Source organism: Rhipicephalus microplus, chromosome 3, assembly GCF_043290135.1.
Source record: "Rhipicephalus microplus isolate Deutch F79 chromosome 3, USDA_Rmic, whole genome shotgun sequence".
Lineage (NCBI taxonomy): Eukaryota > Metazoa > Arthropoda > Arachnida > Ixodida > Ixodidae > Rhipicephalus > Rhipicephalus microplus.
Window position 1 is genome coordinate 42,654,539 of NC_134702.1, and position 24,716 is coordinate 42,679,254.

Below are 24,716 nucleotides of genomic sequence, written 5' to 3' on the forward strand. Positions count from 1 at the left end.
TAGAGACCATGCCCCGTGAAAGCGTGTGCTCAAAAAAAAAAAAAAAAAACGCGAGAGGCGCTCAACGTGAGGCCGTTGCGCCATCTCGCTACGGCTGACAAAAACGCGGGGAAGGTGACGAACTCTGGGGACCGCCAAGTGTATATGGTGTATATAAATGACTTGCTGTTAGCCAGCCTGACAATGCGCGCTCCGTGGTGTACATCATGGCTTGTGTCGCGCACTGCAAAATTACAGGTCCCTTGAACTGGTATAGCGCATTACGGGGAAGAAGAAACGGCCGAGCAGACCGACACAAGAGGACAGAGCGCTAACTTCCAACTGAGCTTTATTGTCAAACTGCATCAAATATGTAGACCGGCGCAAGCATACAAAACCACCCAACGCAACGATCAATGTGAAGTGGTTAAAAAGCACCCGTCACAATTAACTCGGGAAATTATAGAAGCGCAATGTATATATAGCAAGAGCTGGCAGCACGTGTATTAGCGCCCCGTCTTTGGTTTTATCTGAACATGAAGTGGCCTTCCTTAATCAGCATAACCGCCTATGAATCTGTGTTATGTGAAGGTGCGATGTGTGTAATCTTGTCGTTGCGTTGGGTGGTTTTGTATGCTTGCGCCGGTCTACATATTTGATGCAGTTTGACAATAAAGCTCAGTTGGAAGTTAGCGCTCTGTCTGTCCTCTTGTGTCGCTCTGCTCGGCCGTTTCTTCTTCCCCGTAATGCGCTATACCAGTTCAAGCATGATGAACCAACTCGCCCAATCTTCAACACTCGTGGACTTCATTTCTTGTACATCGGGCTCCCTCCTACCTTCTTCCGCAAATGCATCTTTCATTGGTGACCTTGTCGCGCTCCCCGTGTGTCGTGCGCGTTCTTCTGCGTACTGCATTCGAGTCAAGCTCCTTCCACCCGATGTTAAAGCGCTCCTAGCAGGTTTCACACCGTCTGCCGGTCACGGAACGAGAATATGTAAGATTCTTCGCTCCGAGTGGTTGCGCCAGGCTCGCTTCTACAGGGATGCTTTACGCCTCAAACTCCAGACTGCTGAAGGCATCATCAAGGCGAAAATAAAGTGGCGAGAACTGTCTGCTTCAATTGACCAAAAAGCGGAGTACCTGTGACAGCATATGCTCTTCCACCTTCGTACCAAGACCCCCATAAAGGTGACTGCAACGAGTAACCCTGTACACACTCTGGGCGGTCTTGTGCTCCCTGAAGCGGTTCGACGCGTATTGTGCCGCGGACCAAAGTTCGCTACGGAACCAGCCAATTCGCCGTACGATCTACTCACCTACGTCAGGCAAGTGGCTCGACAGATTCCTGAGGGTGAAAGGGACAGGTGTGTTGCCGATGGCGTTGATGTGGTTTCGCGTTTCATGCCTTCAACCAAAAAACTGCCTTTGAAGAAAGTCGTGGGACACTTAAAAGACAATTCACTAGCTCTGTTACCTTCTGACAAAAAGGGAGGTTTTGTCGTTTTACCGAACTCTTTATTTATTGAGAAAGCGACCACAGCTGTTCATTCCGTCTTTAGAGGCGAGGATGACACTTCCCTTAGCAAAGTTAAATCCCAAGCAAAAAAGCTGTGTGCCACCATGGGTTTCGAAAAACTTGCAAAAGCAGTGGATAAGTGCAAGAACCTTAGCCTTGATGTGTTCTTTACGGCCAAAACACACAAGGTTGATTGCCCTCTGCGAGTAATTGTGACAGAGAGAGGAACATGGCAAAAAACTGTGGCATTATTTCTGCAAGAAAAGCTCAATTTGCTCATCATTGAAGACCCCTTTTAGATGCGGAGCATCTAATACTCGAGGCTTGTAGTGCGGCGCCGTCCGCAAGCTTCCTCCTCCTTCTTCCACCATCTGTGCATCCCTTCCTCCTCTACACACCGCGCGCGCTTCACTCCTCCACCATCTGTGCACCCTTCCTCCTCTACACACCACGTGCGCTTCTCCTCTTCACGAACACTCGCTAGCTGTATAATGTAGCGCGCATGCGCCGTCACGCTTCGAGAACATCGGCAGCTGACGCGCGCGCATGCGCCGTCGCGCTTCGAGAACATCGGCAGCTGACGCGCGCGCATGCGCCGTTGCGCTTCTCCCCCTTCTCGAACATTCGACAGCTGACAGTGCATGCGCCGTCGCGCTGTATATATACTCAAGGTCGGCGCTCGCTCGCTCAGTTGCCGCTCGTCGGTTGGTTTGTACGGCGCGTCGACGTCCGAGGTCGCAATGATCGACGTCCCTTCGACCAGCGCCGGCCAAAGTGTTGGCGGAACCGCTCAAAGTTCGTCGCAATAAATAAACACCGCCCTTTCGCATACGTGTCGTACGTGTTCACTCATTTAACACCCCTCTTACAACCACGTTAACCAATTTAGCCAGCGACCCAAGTAAGTCGCAATTTAACACCTCATTTCACAACCACGTTAACCAATTTAGCCATCGACCCAAGTAAGTCGCACTTTAACACCCCTTTAACCAATTATATGCTCCGCATCCTCCTCAGTGTTCCCCCGAGGGAAGCTGCGGGCAATTTTTTTAATTAGAAATTCGGACAGTTTGGTTAACTTTCTGGAACATAACGACAGGGGCTTAAAAGAACTTTCTGTCGACATAAAGGATTTGTATTACTCCTTGCCGCATGAGAAGTTGTTACAGTGTGTTGACAATGCCGTTGACTCATTTGGTGCTGTAACCTTCCAGAATCTCACGGGTGTTCATAACAGTAACCTTTTAGAGCTTCTGTCTTTTTATATCAAGTCGACTTTTGTCTCTTTTAATGATCGTAAATACATACAGAATAGTGGTGTCTGCATCTGGTCATGCCTCGCCCCGATCCTTAGTGACATATACCTAGCATATCATGACCGTTTGCTGATGAGCAGGCTTGACCAAAATAATGTCACCAAAATATGTCGTTACGTAGACGACTTTTTAATTTTCAGCGACTGCAGCGACGCTGCCTGCCAGCACTTAACCGACGGTATTGTAATGACTTTTAAAGAATGTTTTAAACCGCTTTTATTGACTCATGAGATGCCAGTTGACAACAGCTTACGCTTTTTAGATTCGAATTTAATTCTTTCACCTGACCATGTGTGCTGGTTATTTGAACCTAGAACTGGAAAACCTCTTTTACCCTATGACTCTTCCCATTCCAAGTTAGTTAAGCGAAGCATCACAAATCTTTGTCTCATCAATCCTCTTAGGAAATCATGTCATCATGTCATGCAGCGCAGCTTTGCAGCTCAAGCTAAAAGGCTTTTGAGTGCTGGGTACCCAGCTATCCTACTGGCATCTATAGCTGAAAAGCTATTAAAACTAATAAAGAAAGGCTGCAACTCCGAGGCTCAGCCGGAATCTAACGAGCGAAAAAGACCTGTAGTTTTACCCTACGTGCATGACATTTCCCACCGGATAAAAAAGATAGGGGAGAAATGCAGCGTCAAAGTGGTGTCTTCAGCGCCGGATAAGTTACAGCGGCTTTGCAAAGCAGTAAATCCTCTCAAATCACGTGTCACTGGTTGCTCAACCAAGCACAAAATTCGGTTTGTGCCGTGTGTAGCGGGGGTTGTTTACGCGATTCCATTCTCATGTGGTATGTGGTATTTCGGCCAAACGGGGCGCTGCCTTAATTAAAGGCTAAAAGAGCACCATTATAATGTTCACAAAGCAATCCAGGGCCACATTGGGATTCACTGTCGCGATTGTGGATGTTCCCCCATGTTTGATCAATGTGAAGTGGTTAAAAAGCACCCGTCACAATTAACTCGGGAAATTATAGAAGCGCATTGTATAGCAAGAGCTGGCAGCACGTGTATTAGCGCCCCGTCTTTGGTTTTATCTGAACATGAAGTGGCCTTCCTTAATCAGCATAACCGCCTATGAATCTGTGTTATGTGAAGGTGCGATGTGTGTAATCTTGTCGTTGCGTTGGGTGGTTTTGTATGCTTGCGCCGGTCTACATATTTGATGCAGTTTGACAATAAAGCTCAGTTGGAAGTTAGCGCTCTGTCCTCTTGTGTCGGTCTGCTCGGCCGTTTCTTCTTCCCCGTAATGCGCTATTCCAGTTCAAGCACGATGAACCAACTCGCCCAATCTTCAACACTCGTGTACAGGTCCCTGGTTTGATGTCCCGCGCTACAAAACTTTTTCTTCTCGTTTTTCTTCGAAATTTCTTTGTGTATATTTCATTATGTCATATCCGTGACGAAAATACGTCAACGGAACCGTGGTGGACCCGGACATAAAACATTTTTGTGTTAAGAAAAGTGCTCAACGTCATGACACGTGATCATGACCCTTGTGGACGCATCTTCCTGGCCCTTGTCATACCCATCCTTCTGATTTGGGCGCACGTTAAAGAACCCCTGGTGGTCAAAATTTCCGGAACCCTCTACTGTGACGTCTCTCATAATCATATCGTGGTTTTGGAATGTCAAACCCCACATCTCAATCATATTAATTATTACCCTTCCTTCTGTAGCTTTTGATTGATTGATATGTGGGGTTTAACGTCCCGAAACCACTATATGATTATGAGAGACGCCGTAGTGGAGGGCTCCGGAAATTTAGACCACCTGGGGTTCTTTAACGTGCACCCAAATCTGAGCACACGGGCCTACAACAATTCCGCCTGCATCGGAAATGCAGCCGCCGCAGCCGGGATTCGAACCCGCGCCCTGCGGGTCAGCAGCCGAGTACCTTAGCCACTAGACCACCGCGGTGAGGACCTTCTGTAGCATTTAGCGCGCTCGCTAAAAGGAGAGGGAAAGCGCTCAAAGCATGCGGCAAGTTCCTCCAATTTCATTCGTACGCTACATGCACTGCCTCTGGGATCGGAGGCATTGGAAGCTTTCGGCACTCGATGAGATTTTGCTGTGCCTCCGCGATCGGCCGACATTTTACCAAGCGACGACGTGGTGTGATGCCGTTATCCCGTGACGTCACGTGATGGGACGTCACACTGACGCCGCAAGTTCTGGTGACACGTGACAACATGATCACGTCATATTGTGAACTCATCACTTGGTGGTTTTCCGCAGCACCCGTGTTACCCCGCTGATGCAGACGCCGGCTGACAGCCACTTCTCGCGTTTGCTCAGGCATCTGAAGGCGTGACCACACGTACGCGCTGTAGCGCATTAGCGCGTGGGCCCTCTCCTTATCGAGAGAGTTGGCGCGCAGCTTCGTGTAGCCGTTCGCCCTCTCTCTTCATAGGGAGAGAGCGTGGAACCGGTCTGCACGCCATGCGTGGACGCGAATAAAACGCGTACGCGGCAGCCTCTCGCCTTTACGCAGCACTTCCACCACACATGACGTGTCGGTCTAGACGGCTTCTGTAAGAGGCAAGGCCTCGAAAACGAGAGGGCCGAGTGCGCACACACATGATGATGATGCTGATTTCAGATGGTGATGACGAGGACAGAGAGACAAACGGGTGATGGTGATTATGATATGTATAGGTAAAAAAGAAGTGGCAACAAATTTCCACCAATATATATATATATATATATATATATATATATATATATATATATATATATATATATATATATATATATATATATATATAGAGAGAGAGAGAGAGAGAGAGAGAGAGAGAGAGAGATTACGGGTGGTAAAATCATGGAACTATTTCTTGGTGTGAACTCTATAAAAAGTCTCGCTCGTTTCCATAGAGTTGCACCCGACGTATGAAATAGAGTGTAATATTTCGCGTCAGTTCCGCATGATTCCCAGAAAAAGGCAACGTCATCCGTCAGGAGCCTTTGGCAGCGTGGTACCTTCCAGCGTGCCGCCGGCCCTCCATCATTGGTGGAGCCGATCCGGGAGCAAAAGGCCGTCATCTGTCATTCGGTGCAATGCGATTCAAAAGGCGTCCTCCGCGTATCGCGTGGCAGAAAGCGGATGGAGGGCGAAGTGAAACGTTGATCGAAGGCCTCGCTCCTGTGGGACGTTGCTTACGCGGATAAACAAAAAATGAAGCGTGCTTTATGTGCTTCATATTCAAGGTTGACCGCCGTTGACTTCCTATTGACCTTAACGACGGGATAGATTCATGGCATTTATCAGTGTGGAAATGATTATGAATATTATGATTATAACTATGATCTGTGGATATGATTCTGATCATGACGGACGCCGTTGCTGAGGTGTCCGAAAATTGTGGCTATCGAGTGTTGTTTAAAACGCGCCTGAAGTCTATTTACATGGGTCTCTTGTACTTCGCCTCCATCGAAATTCTGGGATCAGATCCCGCGAACTTCGAGCCAATAGTCGACCACCATAACCACTGGGCCACCATGACGAATTCATCATCGAGTGACACTCTAGTTCACCTTCAAGCACTTCCGATGGAACCACTACTTCCGCTTTTCCGAATATCCAGAAAACTGCGCTTCAAAAAGTAGACCCTATAGGAAACTCACGGTTACTGTTCAGTTTAAGAGTTATATGCGATACAAGCGATATTGGAGCTTGGATCTATTTAAAGTAACAGTCGGTCAACCGTCTGGACAAATTATGGAAATAAACTGCTAGAGTTCATTGAAAGAGTGAGTGGTTTTATTGCGAACAGCCGGGAGTGCTGCATGACCTCGCGTAGCACTATCTCAACGTGGCTTCTGAGATCCGCTACGCCAGCACTACAAACACGAAAAGAAAAAAAAAGAACAAGAAAGAAGCGGAAAAGGCTGCCAAGCTCTGCACTTCCTCAATACTAGGTACTACTAGTGGGAAGCTGCCTCAATAAAAATATAATAAAATGAGCTTTTCGTCAGTGTTCTGCTCCGATTACTTCCCTTCTGTCGAGTGATAGATAGTTTTCGTGGCAAAATTTTCAACATTATCAGCATTACCCTAACTAGAAAAAATAAACGTGTTAATGAACACTCTCGTGTTCTACAACGTTAGTGTTCACGCAATAGAAGACTTGTGCAAGTTCATAAAGCAGACACTGCACGCTGTGTTCGGTTTTGTTCCACTATCCTTAGACATGCAAGGCTTTCACCCTACAGGATAAAGATTTCAAAAATAAGGCGCAGATTCGTGTTGATCCTGAGGCATACAAGGGTTTCACTGTTATATAAAACAAGCATTGAAAAGGTAAGGCGCAGTGGCTATCGAACGATAATTTTTCAGAATAATGATTCTGATTCTGAATAATGATTTTCGGAGCCCTCCGTAGGGGAGGGCTCCGGAAATTTCGACCACCCGGGGTTATTTACCGTGCGCCTAAATCTAAGCACACGGGCCTCAAAAATTTTCGCCTCCGTCGGAAATGCAGCCGTTGAAGCCGCGATTCAATCCTGCGACCTTCGGATTAGCAGTCTAGCGCAATCGCCACTATACACCACCACGGCGGGGCAATTTCTCAGAACAGCAGGCTTGTGAATCGCTGTACTAAGAACCCGAAAAAAAAAAGTTTGAAAATTGTTTCTCTCAAGCTTTATTCTTAGGACGCAAGGCGAGTAATCTGAAACGAGAAAATGCAAAAAAAAAATATCGCTTGCCGCTATTCACACTTTCCTGAATTCTTCCTCGTCCATGATTAAGCGCTGCTTGTTTACGGTGTCGCGCCTAGCCGATGAATTCTTAAAGTGATTCCGGGGCAGCCCACGCGTGGAGCCTGAATGGAAGAGGTGTTAGACCAAAAAGTGTAACTTGGAAACGTCCCGGCTATTTACACAGGTTTCCGGGTGAGCGGTTTTAAAACGAGGCCTTTCACTTGCGGCTGACGCGTGGCTCCGAGAGCTGGGCCACTGTGTCAACAAAAGCATCGTTTCTTAAGAGCAGACTTATTGCTCAGCTCCATGGCAAGGCTCCCAGCTAACATTAATGAGCCGAGAGCGGGCGATGCCGAACGGGAGTTCCTATGCAGCGCCGCATCACTACCACACCCTGCTCTTTTTTTAACTGCGTCAAGAAAATTCCGCCTCATTCTAGAGCTGTAACGTTACGGCGAAAGTGAGACCAACCTAATGTATCCATTACTCTAGAGGCAACGAAGCACATACTGCATGTAACCACGCCGGACATAGTAAAGGTAGCTAATGTATGTATTCTGCATGCAACGTATGTTCGCTAGAATAATAATGGATTGCTTAGGCCAGTCAACCGCATGTATGACACCCAGTAAGGACCGAGAAGTTTTCAGTAAATATTAGCTTAGATTAAGCTCGTGATTACAGTGCTGCTAAAGCAGGAATAACCAAGGGCACAGCAAGAGATGCGTTGCAATGACGTCACTGAACCAGCATTTTCAGGCACCGCATGGCACACGTAATATTTGTTGACGTCATGCGGAGATGTTATCGTCGCATCACTTGCACGTTCTTTCGTTAATGACGGACAGAGGCTAATGTATGCTGGCCGCATCGTTATCATATTGAAGCAGGTCAATCGCGATGCGATTATGTTGCCTCTACGTCATCAAGGTGGTCATGTTGGTGAACGAGTATGTTATGGAGCTGCGACCATGACGTCAAATAATGCAAGGCCTTCATAGGGGTGAATAGGAGGCAATACACAGGGGGTTATGCACGAGGGGGTTATGCACCTGGGGGTTATGCACGGGGGGGGGGGGGTTATACTGGGGGTTATGCAGAAAAGAAAAGAAAAAGAGAAAATGAAACACCGCGTTCATAACTCTGCAAGTAAACCAGCCCGTGGTGTGCACCTTTCTCTTGCAAATTCCATTACAGTATGTGCTGTTGTGCGAGTCCGAGTGATGACAAATTGTTGGCGAAGGAATGTCGATGGGGCAAACGTTTCGAAAAGATTACTTGTTTTCGTTCGGGTTACTCTGGTAATTTCTCGTCTCTGCAATAGGTAAAAAAAAGGTGAGTTTGCACGATGAGTTATATTTATAATTAAAAATTTTCTGTCTTACTTTTATTTTACCTCAATCGCTATCAGAATGCCCATAAACTGAAAAGAAATTTCATTCGGCCGAAATTTTCACTCACTCTGTTGTTGACTCTTTAATAACTGAAAGAATAAGCACTAAAAATTGACCAGCATGAAAAATTTACAGCATATCCACGGAGTGAATTATGACGAGTTGGGCGAAGCATCCGTCCATCCGTCAATTCGTACGTCCGTCAACTTTACGAAATCGTCCCTATACGAAAACCACTAACTCCATCTAGTGATTTTATTGCCAATGATATATACACACAACACCATCTGGAGAGCAATGCTTCAAGCTAACTAGGAGTAGCTACACACTACTACTACTACTACTACTACTACTACTACTACTACTACTACTACTAGCATTACTACTTCTACTATTACTACTACAGAGGAGGGAACGACCCACACCCTAAGAAGCTTCGCCCCCCAAAAAAGTGAGGTGTTCGTATCCTTGCATGCCTCCTAGGCTCTCCTCGGCTACGTTTAACATGCGCAGCTGTCACTTGCACTTTGTTATACGGAAGGTGTGATCACATATTTTTTCTCTCTCTTTTTTGCTTTATGCTTCCAGAGCGACGTAGCGCGTGTGCAACACCATGAAACTAAACAGTTATTTATCGGTCTTGTGGCTGCTCCCTCTTTCTTTTTTCTTTTTTGCGTGTATGTACGTGTGCGTGCGTGTGTGTGTGTGCGTGTGTGTGTGTGTGTGTGTGTGTGTGTGTGTGTGTGTGTGTGTGCGCGTGTGTGCGTGCGTGTGCTTGTGCGTGTGTTCTTGTCGAAATTTAGCACTTATTCTTTCAATGTTCATGGATAGTGAATTAGCCCAGCACTTTGCTCTGCTATTGTCCGATAATGTTGCTGCTGACGGGATTCCCCTGCAGGTGTTGCGCTGCTCAAAGCGCCCTATACCAGTTTTTCCTCTTCTTCGCAGGCGTGTGCTATGCGGAGTTTGGAGTGAGGGTGCCGCACACGACCGGATCTGCGTACATGTACAGCTACGTGACCGTGGGCGAATTCGTGGCCTTTGTTATCGGCTGGAACATGATACTGGAGTACCTTATCGGCTCGGCGGCCGGGGCGTGCGCCATCAGCGCCTGCATCGACGCCATGCTCGGGGGCGCCATCAGCGACGCCTTCCGGAACACATTCGGAACCATCATTGGTCGGTGACGCTGACACGCACGCACGATCCTTCTTGACAAGTCGATCGACTGAGGTAGCCCGAGAGGTTGAAACCACCCAAAAGTCACAGGGCCGTATTCGAAATGCATGAGGCCCGTCTACTTAGATATAGGTGCACATTAAGGAACACAAACGGCTTGGGTTTCATCCTCACTCGGACTTGCAAATGTTTATTTTATTTGCGTCTTTCTCGATACTTCGGTCAAGCTTCTCGATTTTACGGAACCCTTCACTATGACGTCACTCGTAGGGATATTATAGTTTTGGGATGTTAGACACGAACAATATTAATGATAGCATTGAAAAGCTCGTTTATTAATTTATCTTCTTTATTGATGAATACTGCAATCCCGAGTGAGAGATTAAAACAGGGTGGGAAATACAATCATAAGTATACCAAGGCAAACATTAATCCAGACATAAACATAAATACGAAAGTATGATACAGTTCACAGACTATTTGAGTAGAACAAAAATCAAACAAGAAAACTCTTATAAAATATAAGAAACAACAGTAACAATTATGAAGACAACATATAATTTAAGGTATATATATTACACAAATAAATATGACGCAAATATTTCAAGGGATGGCTGTAGAACAACGTAATTGGTTAGGTTGTTCCAATCTCGGAACGAATTAATACTTGAAACAAGTATTTCGAGACTGAAAGGGTGTGATAGATAGGTTATGGCGCTGCCTTGACGAATATCCGAAAGACAAAGATAAAAGTTGGCTATTATCTATCTTATAGTGCTTGTTATTTAACTGATAAAAATATTTTCGCAGAAATTCCAGCGTCGGCGTGGGCGTCGTTGGTTGTGAGCAAAAATGTATCTTCTACGTGACAAAAAATCGAAAAAGATGCGAATAAAGTAAGTTATGATGCTTTGCAGACGCACATGGCCGTAGTGGAGGTCTCCGCAAATTTAAACCACCCGGGGTTTTTTTAACGTGCCCCTAATCAGAGTGCATGGTCGTCAAGAATTTCCGCCTTCATCGAAAATTCTACCGCCGCGGCCGGGATACGATCTCGTGATCTGCGGCTCAGCAGTCGAGCAGCATAACCACTCACCACTGTGGCGGGTTGGGTTACGAGAAAAGTAAGGAAAAACATCGAGCACAGGGCAAAAGACAACTGCGACCCAAGCCGGTGGCCCATTGATTAGCAGATTGCGCTTCTCTAGCGCGTAATATCACTGATAGCCCGGTTTCGTACGTGCATTAACGTGGACGTGGATGTCGTGTACATCACCATTAGGCTGCATGTCAACGCGTTTCATTCGTCGACAATCGACTCGAACCGCCTACAGTGAAGCGCCGCTGCGTACATTTCGATACGCGCCGCCATCCGCCTAACCACACTAACGAGGCCACAGTTATGCCACCTGTAGCCCGACCCCGACGCGAATAGCTACAAGAGGTACAGTTTCCGCCTGAAGAGACTGGTTTTAGCGGTTCATGTAAACATCTTTGTTCTGTTCTTGTCTTAGTGTGGGAATGTTGAGGTCGAAGTTACCTCGGCTAATCCATATCGATAAGTTCTGCAGCGAAAAAAAAAAGAAAAATAAAGAAAGAAGATTCCTCAAAGTGAACATTCAGAAGAGGAAAAAAAAACGTAATTGCACGCTGAAAGAAGTTCAAATAACATGGCAAAGTACAGTTTGCTTGAAGCAGTTCACAGTGCAATTAAACGTTCACACGCACACCTTACTATTTTCGAGTAGGCTGGATTCTTGAGTACATAACGAACTTTGAGGACGTGGTTTTTCTATTATAATTCATCTTCTACTTTTCTTGTCATAGTATACTCCCATGGCACGGGCATACCGCGCGTCACCTCGGAGTGGTTGTAGCGTGTCTTCTTCGTCTTATCGGCAGGTCACACTCCGGACCTGCTGGCCGGTATCATCACCGTGCTGATGAGCGCGCTCATGCTAGCTGGCGTCAAGAAATCCCTGCTATTCAACAACGTACTGAACTGCCTCAACTTCGCCGTGTGGGTCTTCATCATGGGCGCCGGACTCTTCTACATTGACACCGACAACTGGACCAAGCACGGGGGATTCGTCCCTTACGGCTGGTCGGGGGTGCGTACGCAGCTAATCATTCAATTCAGTTCAATTCAATTCAGCGTATCTATTTTTCTGACAAATCAAGAAGTAGGGGAAGACCATTCATTCATTCATTCATTCATTCATTCATTCATTCATTCATTCATGTATTCATTCATTCATTCATTCATTCATTCATTCATTCATTCATTTAGGATACCATCAAGGCTAAGGGCATTAGAGAAGAAAGTGGGTACCTATAAAGCCAACCAAAAGTGAGAAAAAGGGAGCAAACTTATGAAGTTATAATTATGAAACTGTAACGAAGATATTTTCGAAGGGTTAGTAATTTGGGATAGATGTGACGTGCGGAGGAAGGCGATTCCACTCTTTTGATGTCCTTGATAAAAAAGGCTCAGATAAAAAAGAGAGTGTCAGTTCTGCAAAAATGAATACATACATTTTGGCCGCGACCTAAAAAAAACGAAACATACTGAGGTGGCAATATGAATTCGTCGCTGTGCTGCAGACGATCAAATGTGGGGTGAAAGATGCTTAATCGAAACTTCTTCCGACGATGTGCCAGAAGTGACAGATCGAGATCTGATGTTGTCGAAGATGTGATTGCTGTCCTGTTGTAGCAGAAATTAATTAAATGTGTAGAGTTACCTTCAGCCGTTTCTAGAGTATACATGAAGTTCGCATGGCTTGCAACAGCTTGTATGCACACGCTTAAGCTCCTGACAAGGATCGCCGCCCCCACGTACACTTAAAACCATGATGAACCTTTTTCTGTGGAGTTTCTATCTCCTGTACGTTAGGTTTACGGAGTAATGTAATCAAGGTTAGATAAACACTGATATAAGCTGCATGTATTCAATACGCGTGCACGAAATTAATACATTTGTATAGAGCACTCACGACATATATACTCGTAAGACACTGAAATGGGGATACACAACGCTCGAAAGTCTCCAAACTCAAGTCATATAAGTGCAATGACGGTACATACTGGCACCACATAGAACAAAGTCTAAATAAACACAAGAAAAATAAAACACATCGTCAGTACACTACATTTCTCAGTCCCCTTGATATTATTGGGAGAACAAAAAATGTATTTGAGTTGTGACTATAATAAAGTTTGATTTTGCTATTTATTGCACTCGAACAACATTTATAGTTAACTTGATATGAACATGTGTACCTTCTTTCGTCCGTGTTTTCCGAGCGCTTTTAGTTTTATTCAATATGGTGTACCTATGTGCCTAAACTGCCACACTCTTGTCTGTTTCATAAATAGTCTGATTTCTTGCACGCTTCCTATCCGTACATTGCTATATGATCAGCCAAACCACACATTACTATCTCTCTTCTAGTTTGCCTCTCTACCTTTATAATCTCCGTTCACCTCTTCCTGGATTTATTTAAAATTCTAGCTAGTCAAACTTCAGTCGCAGGCTCGATTTAACAGCGTGGCTTAATCTTGTGAGCATTCCAGGGATAACGATAATACTCATCTTTATTGGTGTATTCTCAGTATAGACACCGCTACTGATGACGTAAAATGCCGTGACGTATCTACCTTCCCTCCTACTTTTCCCTGATTGCGTCTCCTCTTATGTGGTTTAAGCATAACCTGTTTGAACCTGTTCGTAGTGCCTGTGCGTATGCGCAAACACGCGTAAAAGGCTGGTTGTGTGGTAGGCGGCTTTGCCGCATGAGTGTTGTTACGGTGGCAGAGCACACTTTACAGAAGTGGCTAAACGCCGCATTTATCGTTTGATATCAGTTGCCTTGTGTATTTGTTTTATGTTGATATCTATTGTTTTGGCTCTGTTTGATGTTACTGTATGTATGTTTTCTCCATTCACGCCATCAGAAGTTCGCCACTGACCTGTGACATTAATTGCACGAAGCGGAAATAAACGTGTGGGAATAGTCTTTTCAACGCATGTGTTACTGAAGCCACACTGCCTGTACGTACACCGCACATTACTTTTAGTGCAAATGTTTGCAACGATATGACGTTGTTGTCAAAAACAGTTGCTTGTAGCAGTTTTCATAATAAAAAAAAAGAAACGGCGTTGATTAAGATACTTTCTGATGCAAGTTCTGACACCACTTTGTGTCCAGGCAATGCTAATCGTGTTTTGTAGTGTACACCTTTTCCGAAGGAGCACGGCCACTAGCGTGGGTTTGCCTTAGCCAGCAACAGGGCCTCGCCTGACACGCCACAGCACACGCATGTTCAGTAAGTCAAGGCGACGAGCGAAGCGTGGCGAGTACACAGTACTGATTTCAAACAAGTCGCAATACTGCCTTGCCTGCGGCAACACTGAAGCGCAGTACAGCGCCCGTTGCAAAAGGCGGCGGGAAAGCAAACGAGGCTTATCCACGCCACGGGCGAAAGTACAACACAAAGGGGTGCCGCGAGTGCGTCTCCGTGGACAAAATGGTTCACTGTGACAGGCAGCTGAGGAAAACGGGCCCTCGCGACTATGCTGCGCGCTCTCACAATCAGTGACAACAGGGCCATGATCGCGCGAGCGGGGGCAAACTCCGCTCACGTTGGCTTCTACAGGTAGAGGTTGGCATAGTATACGACCATGCGTGAACACACCGCACCACTCTCCAACCTAGCGTTCGGATGGGGAAACGGAAGGTAAGTGTTGGCCGTGGGCGCAAGACACCGTTGACGAAACGGGGCAAGCTCCAAACATAGGCAACCGACAGACGGGAAAGAAATGCGTGATCACTCTTTGGGTGTGTTCCAATACGCACCGTAGGCGGCTAAATAGACAGCTAAATGGACGGCGGCCATCTTAAGTCCCATTCCGATTCTCACGTAGCCGGCAAAATAGACAGCTTCGAGAAGACCGCATCGTAGACAAATACGATGCAGGCTACTTTGCTGTCTAAACAAGATGGCGGCTCAGCGAATCACTCAGATAGATTGTACCTCACCGGAACGGTCGACTGCACACAAGGAGACGCTTCCCTAGACGCTCAATGGGAGTAACGTTTATTTGTTTTTGATTTCAACACAATTTAAGCGAGAAATTACAACTGTTACGTTTGTTTCTTTTAGCTTTTTCCTTTCGATGCGAGGTGGCGCATCGTCACGTGAAAGCCGTCTAAATGTGTTCCATTTCTAGGACAGCATGGGCTCGATGCCGTCTTCTAATCAGTCTTCGTAGACTGTCTACGTGCTGTCAGAGTCCTTCAATGGTGCTGTCTAAGAATTGGAACACAGCCTTTGTTGTCTGGAGAGCGTCACGCCGTCCGACTGACTCCCGACTCGTGCGCGCGAAGCGTCCTGGGAGACTCGAGCGCAGCGCCACAGTCGGCTTCCACTACCGGGTGAGAAGGGTTAACATCAATCCCGCTCTCCAAGCGCCGACGAACCGCGGAGGAGGGGAGAGTCATGTTAGGACGTCAGAGCGCCAGAAATTGGCGACGAATCCCGCGTAGTGGCGGTGGGCTATACTCGGCGACAACTTTTCTTGGCACTGAAGGGAAAGCTACGGAGGTGGAGCTTCTGCACATGTAGCATTACGCGAAGCAGTCTGTCTTGGCACGCGTCTCGTAACGCTGTGGAAAGTGACGGGGGCGCACCATCAGCGTTTCATGTCGACGCAGACGCCGCTTAGCGTTTGAGGTGCACGTAATAAGGCGGCACCTTTTCACGCGTTCAAAAACGTGGTCACAACAGTAAAGTTATATTAGAATTACGAATATCTTACTAGTGTGGGCTGTGTTTTGTCTCAAATAGCTCCACGTAAAAAATAAAGGAGGAACATTTAAAATTCACGTTGAAAATACGGGCGCTATTTTGGAACTACATTCAGTGGCGGTAGGATGTACGTGATTTGGCTCCGTAGCTTTCCCTTCGGTTCCAAGAAAAGTTGTTGCGAGTGTAGCCTCAATTCCCACAGTTTCAAGTTTTGGCTTTCCGTAGTTGCAGCATCGTAACGTTTCCTTTCTTCCCTCTCTATTTCTTTCTCTGCCGTTTTCTATCTCTCTTTCTCTCTTCTTTTTTCTCTGCTTACTTTCTATGGCTTTCGAACTGTTTATCTGTCGTTTTCTCTTTATTTTGTATGTCTTTATTTCTCTAGCTCTCTCTATCTCTCATTCGTGTGTTCATTTTCGTTTGACAGTCGAACTTGTTCTACATGATAATTGGTCTTCCGCGATTCCCGTGGCGCGTACTTTTTCGCGCGGTGACGCCATCGATTGCGACGACAATGCCGCTAAAGGCAGAAACAGGAATTCTAAGAGCTGTACTAAAAAAGATGTCGCGTCTCAGTCCATGAGTATGTGCATATATATACCAAATGTCAGTCGCAGCAGTTTATGCGAGGAAAGCCTGTTCAAGGCGTGCATGTGCGCGTGTTTGCTGTATGGCGCGATTTCGGTCTGCAGGTTCTGGCCGGCGCTGCAACGTGCTTCTACGCGTTCATCGGCTTCGACATCATCGCCACGACGGGCGAGGAGGCCGAGAATCCAAAGGTCGCCATACCGACGGCCATCATCTTCAGCCTGGCGATCGTTCTCACTGCATACATCACGTCCAGCATGATGGTGAGTACTCCTCGCGTTGTCGTGCTTTGTAAATACGTTTTACATGCAGAATTTCGCATAAGAAATAAAGAGAGAGAAGGGGAGAAGAAGAAAACTATTTTTCATATAAACGTGCTACCACGCGCGTGTGCGTTTTTTTTTTTCCTTCCATGCGTAATTACGGCCCATATATTTGACGCCCGAATATCGTTGGAGTAAAAAAAACAAGAAGAGGAAAAATAGAAACCAGGCCTACGCAGAAGCACGGTCACAGCGAAAGCTGGAGGAGTGGCCTTTTCGAAGCCTGTCCTGAACTCTTCTGGGTGCAATCTGCAAGTTCACATGCAAGTTACCGACTACGCCATAAATTATTTATGGCGTAGCCACTATGTCATTATTTCTCATTCTGCGGAAACGTCATGCATCCGGTGAATCCCGTTTGATCACGAATACATTTTTTTCTCATTTCTTGTGACAACGGTCGCGGATACTTTAGTTATGGTGGCGGAAAACATCGCTAATGAGGTCTATTCTCGTTGTGACCTCTTAACAGTCGCTGTAAAATTAATATTTGAAGCATCTTGTTGCGTAAAGTATAACCCAATAATGATTGTACACCAAACGGAGCTTCGACTCCAGGCCTATCTCAAACAGAGGGGTGCCCAAACCCGCCTTTATACTCAACCCGACTCCGCGTTTCGGTTAGTCTTTCCCGTCATTGTTACAGCAAGGTGTTGCTTAAAAAGAATGTCCCAATTTCGTTGCATACTGGCTTACAGTAATAACGTCTGATAGCTGACGTAATCTTCGCTCACAAAAATCTTGCGGGGTGATCAGGAATGCGTGTCCACCACTTGAATTCTTGAATTGAGTGGTGACGCTGCCCATAAGCGTAGCTCGTGGAAGGAGGGGTGGGGTGGGGGGGGGTTCTAAACCTCACCAACAAAAATTTTCAATTTTGCATGTGTATATATATACGCACACATAAAAACACACACGCAAAGGTTAACTGAACACCCCTGCCTCCAACCCCCCACTAAAAAGTTCGGGGCTACGCCTTTGGGCCCCTGCCCTGCCCTCGGCTTTTTTCAGCACCAATGGACGGTGATGGACATGGTGTTTCAAAGGCCCCTTGATGAAGCATAAGTTTTCTAAATCCTTGTTCCGCACTCCACGAACAGGCTAGACAGATTTTTAGACAGGCAGGTGCCTCATAATGGCTAACCAAAGTTTCGATACGTGAGCTTTTTTTTTTTTGTCAAATGTGCCGTGTTGTTCTTGCCATGGCGTTTTAGCTTCAAAATATTAGTCGTTGACATCGCTTCACGGCACTGACCCATCGAAATCCAACACGCCAAGAAACACAAGCATCAATTGAAAAAAAAAAACACGTACGTCTATGGAAATGTCAGACAACAATCCCAATGCACCTACAAGCTTCATGCAAGCTCACACAAGGGCAGACGGGCCCCTGTTTTGACGAGAGATCAACGTAACATAAGAGATCGCTAACCGGAGGCTCACCACCTTATCTCTCTTTACATTGTCGAGAGCGTAAATTCACGCCGAAATCCGATGATTGCGCACTTCTGTATAGACGCAGGAATACAGAAACGCGTCTAATGGTTGAGACCTGACGTGTCGATAATATTGGTGTTGCACATGTGTGATAGAATCGTCGATTAACCTGCATGAAGAAGAAATAGATGCGCCAACGGTTATCTCTCGCGTAGGATCCAACGCGTGTTCGATTGATAAGTATGGATTCTTGCTAAGGCATTCATGCGCAAGTCTTTTGTGTCTAGCCTTTCTTCCGCCGCTTTGCGCCCATCAAGTTGTTAGTCGACGTTTGTATTGTCCTGGCTTCTATACTGTGTCCATGTCTGCACGCCCTGTCTTTTAGAATGAATACGCGGCAGCTAGCTCCGCTCTGTTCTTTTAAGCTCTTCAGGAGAGGGTTTTTTAAATATGTCAACTTCATCTCTACTGAACTTCACGAATTTTGTTCAACTCGTGAATGATCTTTGTGCTTGAGTTTATTCCAGCGTTTGATGTTGACCCCTGCCCTAATGCATCCCCCGGACGGGTCGCAGGTGACGCTAATCGTTCCGTACAGCCAGATCAACGCCGGTGCTGGTCTGGTGGAGATGTTCGCCCAGAGAGGGGCCCGTTCCTGCCACTACATCGTGGCTCTCGGGGCACTCGCTGGCCTCGTCGTCTCCATGCTGGGCTCCATGTTCCCCATGCCTCGTGTGGTTTACGCCATGGCAAAGGACGGCCTCATATTCAGGTATACACGAACACAAGCTTCACCGCAGTCAACAGCCGCCCCCCCCCCCGCCCCCTCTTCCATGCCACTCTTTTCATTGGTCGGTTTCGATAGAACACAAACTTTGCAATTGATGCGAAAATGAATGTGTAACGATGACGTGCCTCTCGCAACGGACTGTTCTTGATCCCTGGCTTTGCAGAGGGTAAAGGTGGAAAGAAAACAATGCTTGTAACCTGTCATACGGGTCCATCAGCCGCCATTATCGTCGAAGACATGAATGGCCATTGCTCTACACTAAAGTTACGGGGCAGACTTTATGCCCCCTCCTCTTTAATTATTTAGCAAGCAGGTGTCCCCCCACATTTTTGCACACGGTGGGCACGCCTGTGAGTCCTGGCCTATCGTGTTCACTTGACTAGCCGCAAGGGTTAGCTCGGGTATTATCGCCTAGTGCTGCCTAAATGAAGAATGACGTTGGCAGTGTGAGTTAGTGTGGGCAACTTCAGCTAATATAGACTTGGCACCTGGTTTTTGCTATGTTTCAACCACCGTATACTAGAGCTTGTTGTACGGCTAAATTTGTATCACCTGAGCTGGTGCATGTTGGCTGAATGACTGCTATAGCCATGTCGTCAAGTGCTGCACTGGTGTCAAACGGCCACTTTCGATAGCTACCAAGACCGATACTGATTAGGCTTAATCCCCATCAGGGGCTGAAACGCGTTATAACTGTCGGGAATTATCAGGCCCTACCACGATCATGACGATCACGATCTGAGTTTGGCGATCTGGCTTCCAGATCGCGATTTCACTGTCGTTTGTGTCAAGTTTGCTCCGGATTAGTCAGTACCGCGCAGTGACTGCTGATGACGTAGAAGTGTGGCAGCTTGGGCTAGTTGGTATGGCATGACGATAGTTATAGCGCGAGAACAAAACGACGACACAGAGACAAGAAGGACACGAAAAACACGAGCCTCTAGTGTCTTTCGTGTCCTTCTTGACTCTGTGTCGTCGTTTTCTTCTCGCACTATAACTATCGTCATGCTGATGACGATCGATAAATTTTATCTGTGCAGGCGCACATAGCGGTCAAACGTGCCTGTGTCACGCTGTTATCAACTAATCATGGCTGCTGTCTACTCGACGTTGACAAATGTTGGTTTGAGTGTTGCAACTACGAGTAATTTCTGTGCTCCGTCTCAAAATGTTCTCCATATTCCGCTCCAGTATTCACAGTCATTCGCAAAAAAAGTTTGTGGACCATGTGAGCACGTGACCACCATCCCCTTCACGACGTTTTCGCTGCGTCAGTGGCGACGTACTACAGTCTCCAAAGCGACGTATCAGTAAAATCGATATCCACCCTTTCGTCCAGCGTCTTTGTTCCGACAAAATGGCTTCTGCCCAACGGCGCACCGCTCGAGGCAAGCCGTGATTAATCTGTCGAAATAAGCAAATGATGGCCTTACCGAAGATTAACGCTTTGCTTAAAAAATCACAAACTAACATTCTGTTGTGCTCAAATAATACATTTATATGACTTTATATGACAAAGGGTACCTATTTCCGGGCCCAGCGCAGTGGTGTGCACTATAGGTGCCGCCCCACTATGTGTTGTGGACAGGCATTTGGCAATTTCGTCACACGCTTGAGTGGTCCGCCAATGTTTTGCTGTTTAGATACGTTTTCACGGTTGGCCTGTTCTTCCAACCTCGACACAGGGCCCTGGCCAAGGTGTGGCCAGTGACGGAGACGCCTGCATTCGCCACTCTGCTCCTAGGTGGAGCCACGGCTATTGTCTCCATCGTCATGAGCCTCGACGTGCTCGTGGAAATGATGTCTATAGGTATGCCCACACTACGAGACACCTTCGCCACATTGTGGAACAACCGACCAGGTATAGCTGAAATGAGGCATGCTGTTGGGATAGTCGCTTCATGGTTTCAAAAAGGTGTTAAACTGCGCGAAGAAGACAGGACGAGAACAGGAACAGATACACTCACACAAGCGCACAAACACACGCACAAGCACAAAATCGTTTGTGTATGTGTGTGCTCCTGTTTTCTACCTGTCCTCGCGCTCTTTAAAGCAATCTCACGCGCAAGCGAAACGAGGGCTTCACGAATCCTGGGCGCCTTCTCGTCTAGCTGACGAAGCTTCATCGAGTCGCTATTGCACCACTCCCATTAATGAATAATAACTGACGAGACTCACTGTGTTCCGTACGCTTTGTTTTGTCTAATTTGCACCATTACTCCGGCAACAAACACGTGCTTACAGAAGAAAACAGTCCCATCGTTTCCGAACCCGCAACAACTTCGTCGCCGTGTATGAATGGAACTGCGTGCGCTCGCTTCATCTTTTCGGCTGTGGCTTGTCGGCGGAAACAGAGTACTATTTCTCTCTCTCTTTCTCTCTCTCTCTCTATCTCTCTCTCAAATGCAATGTTCCAACCTCGAAAAGAACGTACAAATATCGCAACGCGCGCACATGCCCAGTCATAAATGCACATTCGAATTCACGCACAAACGCCCACGACGAGTAGAAAGAAGTACAACTGGAAAATGAAAGCCACAGCGGGGTATCCCGAAACTGTAACGCACGAGGCGCTGCTCGGAAGTAAACCCCGCAGGGTCAGGGAACGCGAGAGTCGAAACGGTCGAGTCGGTGAAACGCGGAAGCGAATTTACGCTCGCGACATGTTTGCCAGCGCCCTCTTTATGCCGCCGCAGCGTGGCTGTCATCATATCACAGTTCCTGTGTATGGAAAGTGAGTGAACTGGATGATAGAGGACGCAGAATGATTACGGAACACCGAATATTTTGGCGACGGAGCTGACTTCGAGTGAGATGTCGAAGTGGAGTAAGTGAATGAAGAAGTAAATAATTAAACTATAGCCGCGATTTGGTTCTTACCCGACTGTTATGACCTCTAAATTGAAGCGGAATACCAGTTGCGTGCTTAAGGTTGTCGTTACTTCTCCGAGATTTCGCATCTTTTCGTCTTCAAAACTCCTTTGTATAGCTGCCGTGAAGATCTAGAGATTACGGATACTCGAGCGCTGACCCGAAGGTCACGGGATCGAATTCCTGCTACGGCGACCGAATTTCGTTGAAGTTGAAAGGCTGAAGACCCGTGTATCTAAGCGCAGACGCACGTTGAGGAATCCCACGTGTTTGAAACTGTCGGCCTGCTTCACTAGAGAGTGCCTCGTAATCATTACGTGGTTTAGGAATGTAACGCCCCCAACAATTATTACTACCTGTCACACTTTGTGCACTTCATACAGGAAGAAACATTCAGGAAAGAACTCTTCGCTCACCCGCCATGGTGGTCTAGCGGTTTTGCTGCTCCAGGGATGACCCAATGGTCGCAGGATCAAATCTCTGCTGCGGCAGGCGAGATTTGACCGGTGGAGGCGACGAAGGAAGGAAAATAGGAGAAAAAGAACGGCAGGGAGGTTAACCAGCCTATAGGCAGCCGGTTTGCTACCCTGGGCATTGGAGGGGAATGGAGAGATGAAAGACAGAGAGCAGAGAGGGTAGAGAGATAAACACAGGACATTCGGCAGCACATGCGCGCACAGGTGGAGGTGAGGGTTCTTGAAGACCGCGTACATTAATTAAATGCGCGTTAAAGCAGCCCAGGTGGTTTACATTTGTGAAACCTTCCACTCACACGTCCCTCAATATCACATATTGTTTTTTCTTGGGGGGAGGACACTAAACCCCAATAATTATTGAACTATTCGCTGTCTGGAGGTGACCACATAAGCTTATGCGTCTGCAGATCAATCATCGTGTTAACACCATCAAGCGATTGACAGGTGAAATGCCTTTCCGGTTGCCGGTATTACGCTCATTCAGCTGCGGCCCGCGCCGCGATGAGGCCACCATGAATCACGCATCCGCATTTTCGTCACTGCGGCTTCCCCGTCACAGTGATCTAGTGGCCAAGGTACTCGGCTGCCGACCCGCAGGTCGCGGGATTGAATCCCGGCTGCAGCTGCTGCATTTTCGATGGAGGCGAAAGTGCTGTAGGTCAGATAGCTCAGATTTGGGTGCACGTTAAAGAACCTCAGTTGGTCGAAATTTCAGGAGCCCTCCACTATGGCGTCTCTCATAATCATGTGGTGGTTTCAGGAGGTTGAGCCCTGGATATCAATCAATCAATATCGTCATTGCGTTTGCCGCAACCCACCGCCACTGCATGCGCCTCCGTCGGGGTTCAATTCTCGTGACGCTATCTGGTGGCCCGCTCTGGCACGTGTGCCACGCCATAAATATTCCTGCTCTGTCGCTCAGTTAGAGTTGAATAACTGTAGCTTTAGGCTGTTGCTTGAATTTAAGCCAACCCATCTCTCTTTTTTTTCTTCATCATCATTGGCGACCCAGACAAGCGCTGCTTCGGCAATGACCGTGGTATTGAAGGCGTTAGCATTTATCTATATGCAGCCAAATGCAGTGTCATATTACGGCCTTATTTCGGGCAGAAGAGAGGCGCATTACCGTACGCGTGATAGTAGCTATCCTGAACGCTTCATGCTAACATACACATACATACATACATACATACATACATACATACATACATACATACATACATACATACATACATACATACATATATACATACATACATACATACATACATACATACATACATACATACATATCAAAAGATAGATAGATAGATAGATAGATAGATAGATAGATAGATAGATAGATAGATAGATAGATAGATAGATAGATAGATAGATCGATAGATAGATAGATAGATAGATAGATAGATAGATCGATAGATAGATAGATAGATCGATAGATAGATAGATAGATAGATAGATAGATAGATAGATAGATAGATAGATAGATAGATAGATAGATAGATAGATAGATAGATAGATAGATAGATAGATAGATAGATAGATAGATAGATAGATAGATAGATAGATAGATAGATAGATAGATAGATAGATAGATAGACAGATAGATAGATAGATAGATAGATAGAATTGAAGTGTCTCATCCGTTGTACTTCACAGGCACGCTGATGGCGTACACGCTGGTGTCGACGTGCGTGCTGTTGCTGCGGTACCAGCCGCGCACCAAGACCCTGGTGGAGCTGCTCCCGGAGTCGGTGCGCTCGCAGTGTCCTACGCCCAGCAGCGAGGCGCCCCCGTCGATGGTGCCCTCGCTTAGAGGACTCGGCCTGGGCTCTACGGGGCCACCCCTGGGGGCCTCCACGACCACCATACGCACCAAGAGGTCCAACCGCGTCGTTACGCCCGACAGCGACGATGACGAGAGAAAAGGTGGGCACCGAAAAAGGCGAAGTGCGAAGCGTATGCACAACACACATTCTTCAAAACAAACAAACCAGCCATACGAATACTATAGGGCGAACACCAGATGTGTAGACGCATGCGACTGGCCGCACAAAATGAAGTTCCTAGCAAAGGTAACCACAAAACTACACGGGACACAGGCGAAAACAACAGGAAATGGTAGAGTAACACTTCGCGTTGTCTCTTTCTGCGTCCCTTGTGGGTTTTTTTTTTTTTTGCGGACTAAACTATTTTTTTTCTTAGAGAACTAAAAAGTGTGTTTGCGGCCGCACACTGACCCACTACGTCATGAATGACAGGTTTACTTTTGAAAACGGTCGTGCGGAATAAGTGGTGCTATCAAGGATGTCAGAAAGAAATGCTTTTCATTTC

At 46.7% G+C, this 24,716-nt stretch overlaps 1 protein-coding gene across 2 annotated transcripts in view; it reads left to right on the forward strand.

Annotated features, from left to right (window-relative positions):
- LOC119161671 (putative cationic amino acid transporter) overlaps positions 1–24,716 on the forward strand; it is a 295,166-nt gene that overhangs the window by 249,218 nt on the left and 21,232 nt on the right. For both annotated transcript variants that reach the window (XM_075889340.1, XM_075889341.1), the window contains exons 4-9: positions 9,859–10,089; positions 11,992–12,200; positions 16,590–16,748; positions 18,821–19,017; positions 20,721–20,845; positions 24,042–24,311. In XM_075889340.1, coding sequence (XP_075745455.1) covers positions 9,859–10,089; positions 11,992–12,200; positions 16,590–16,748; positions 18,821–19,017; positions 20,721–20,845; positions 24,042–24,311 — 1,191 coding nt within the window. The remainder of the gene's footprint in view (positions 1–9,858; positions 10,090–11,991; positions 12,201–16,589; positions 16,749–18,820; positions 19,018–20,720; positions 20,846–24,041; positions 24,312–24,716) is intronic.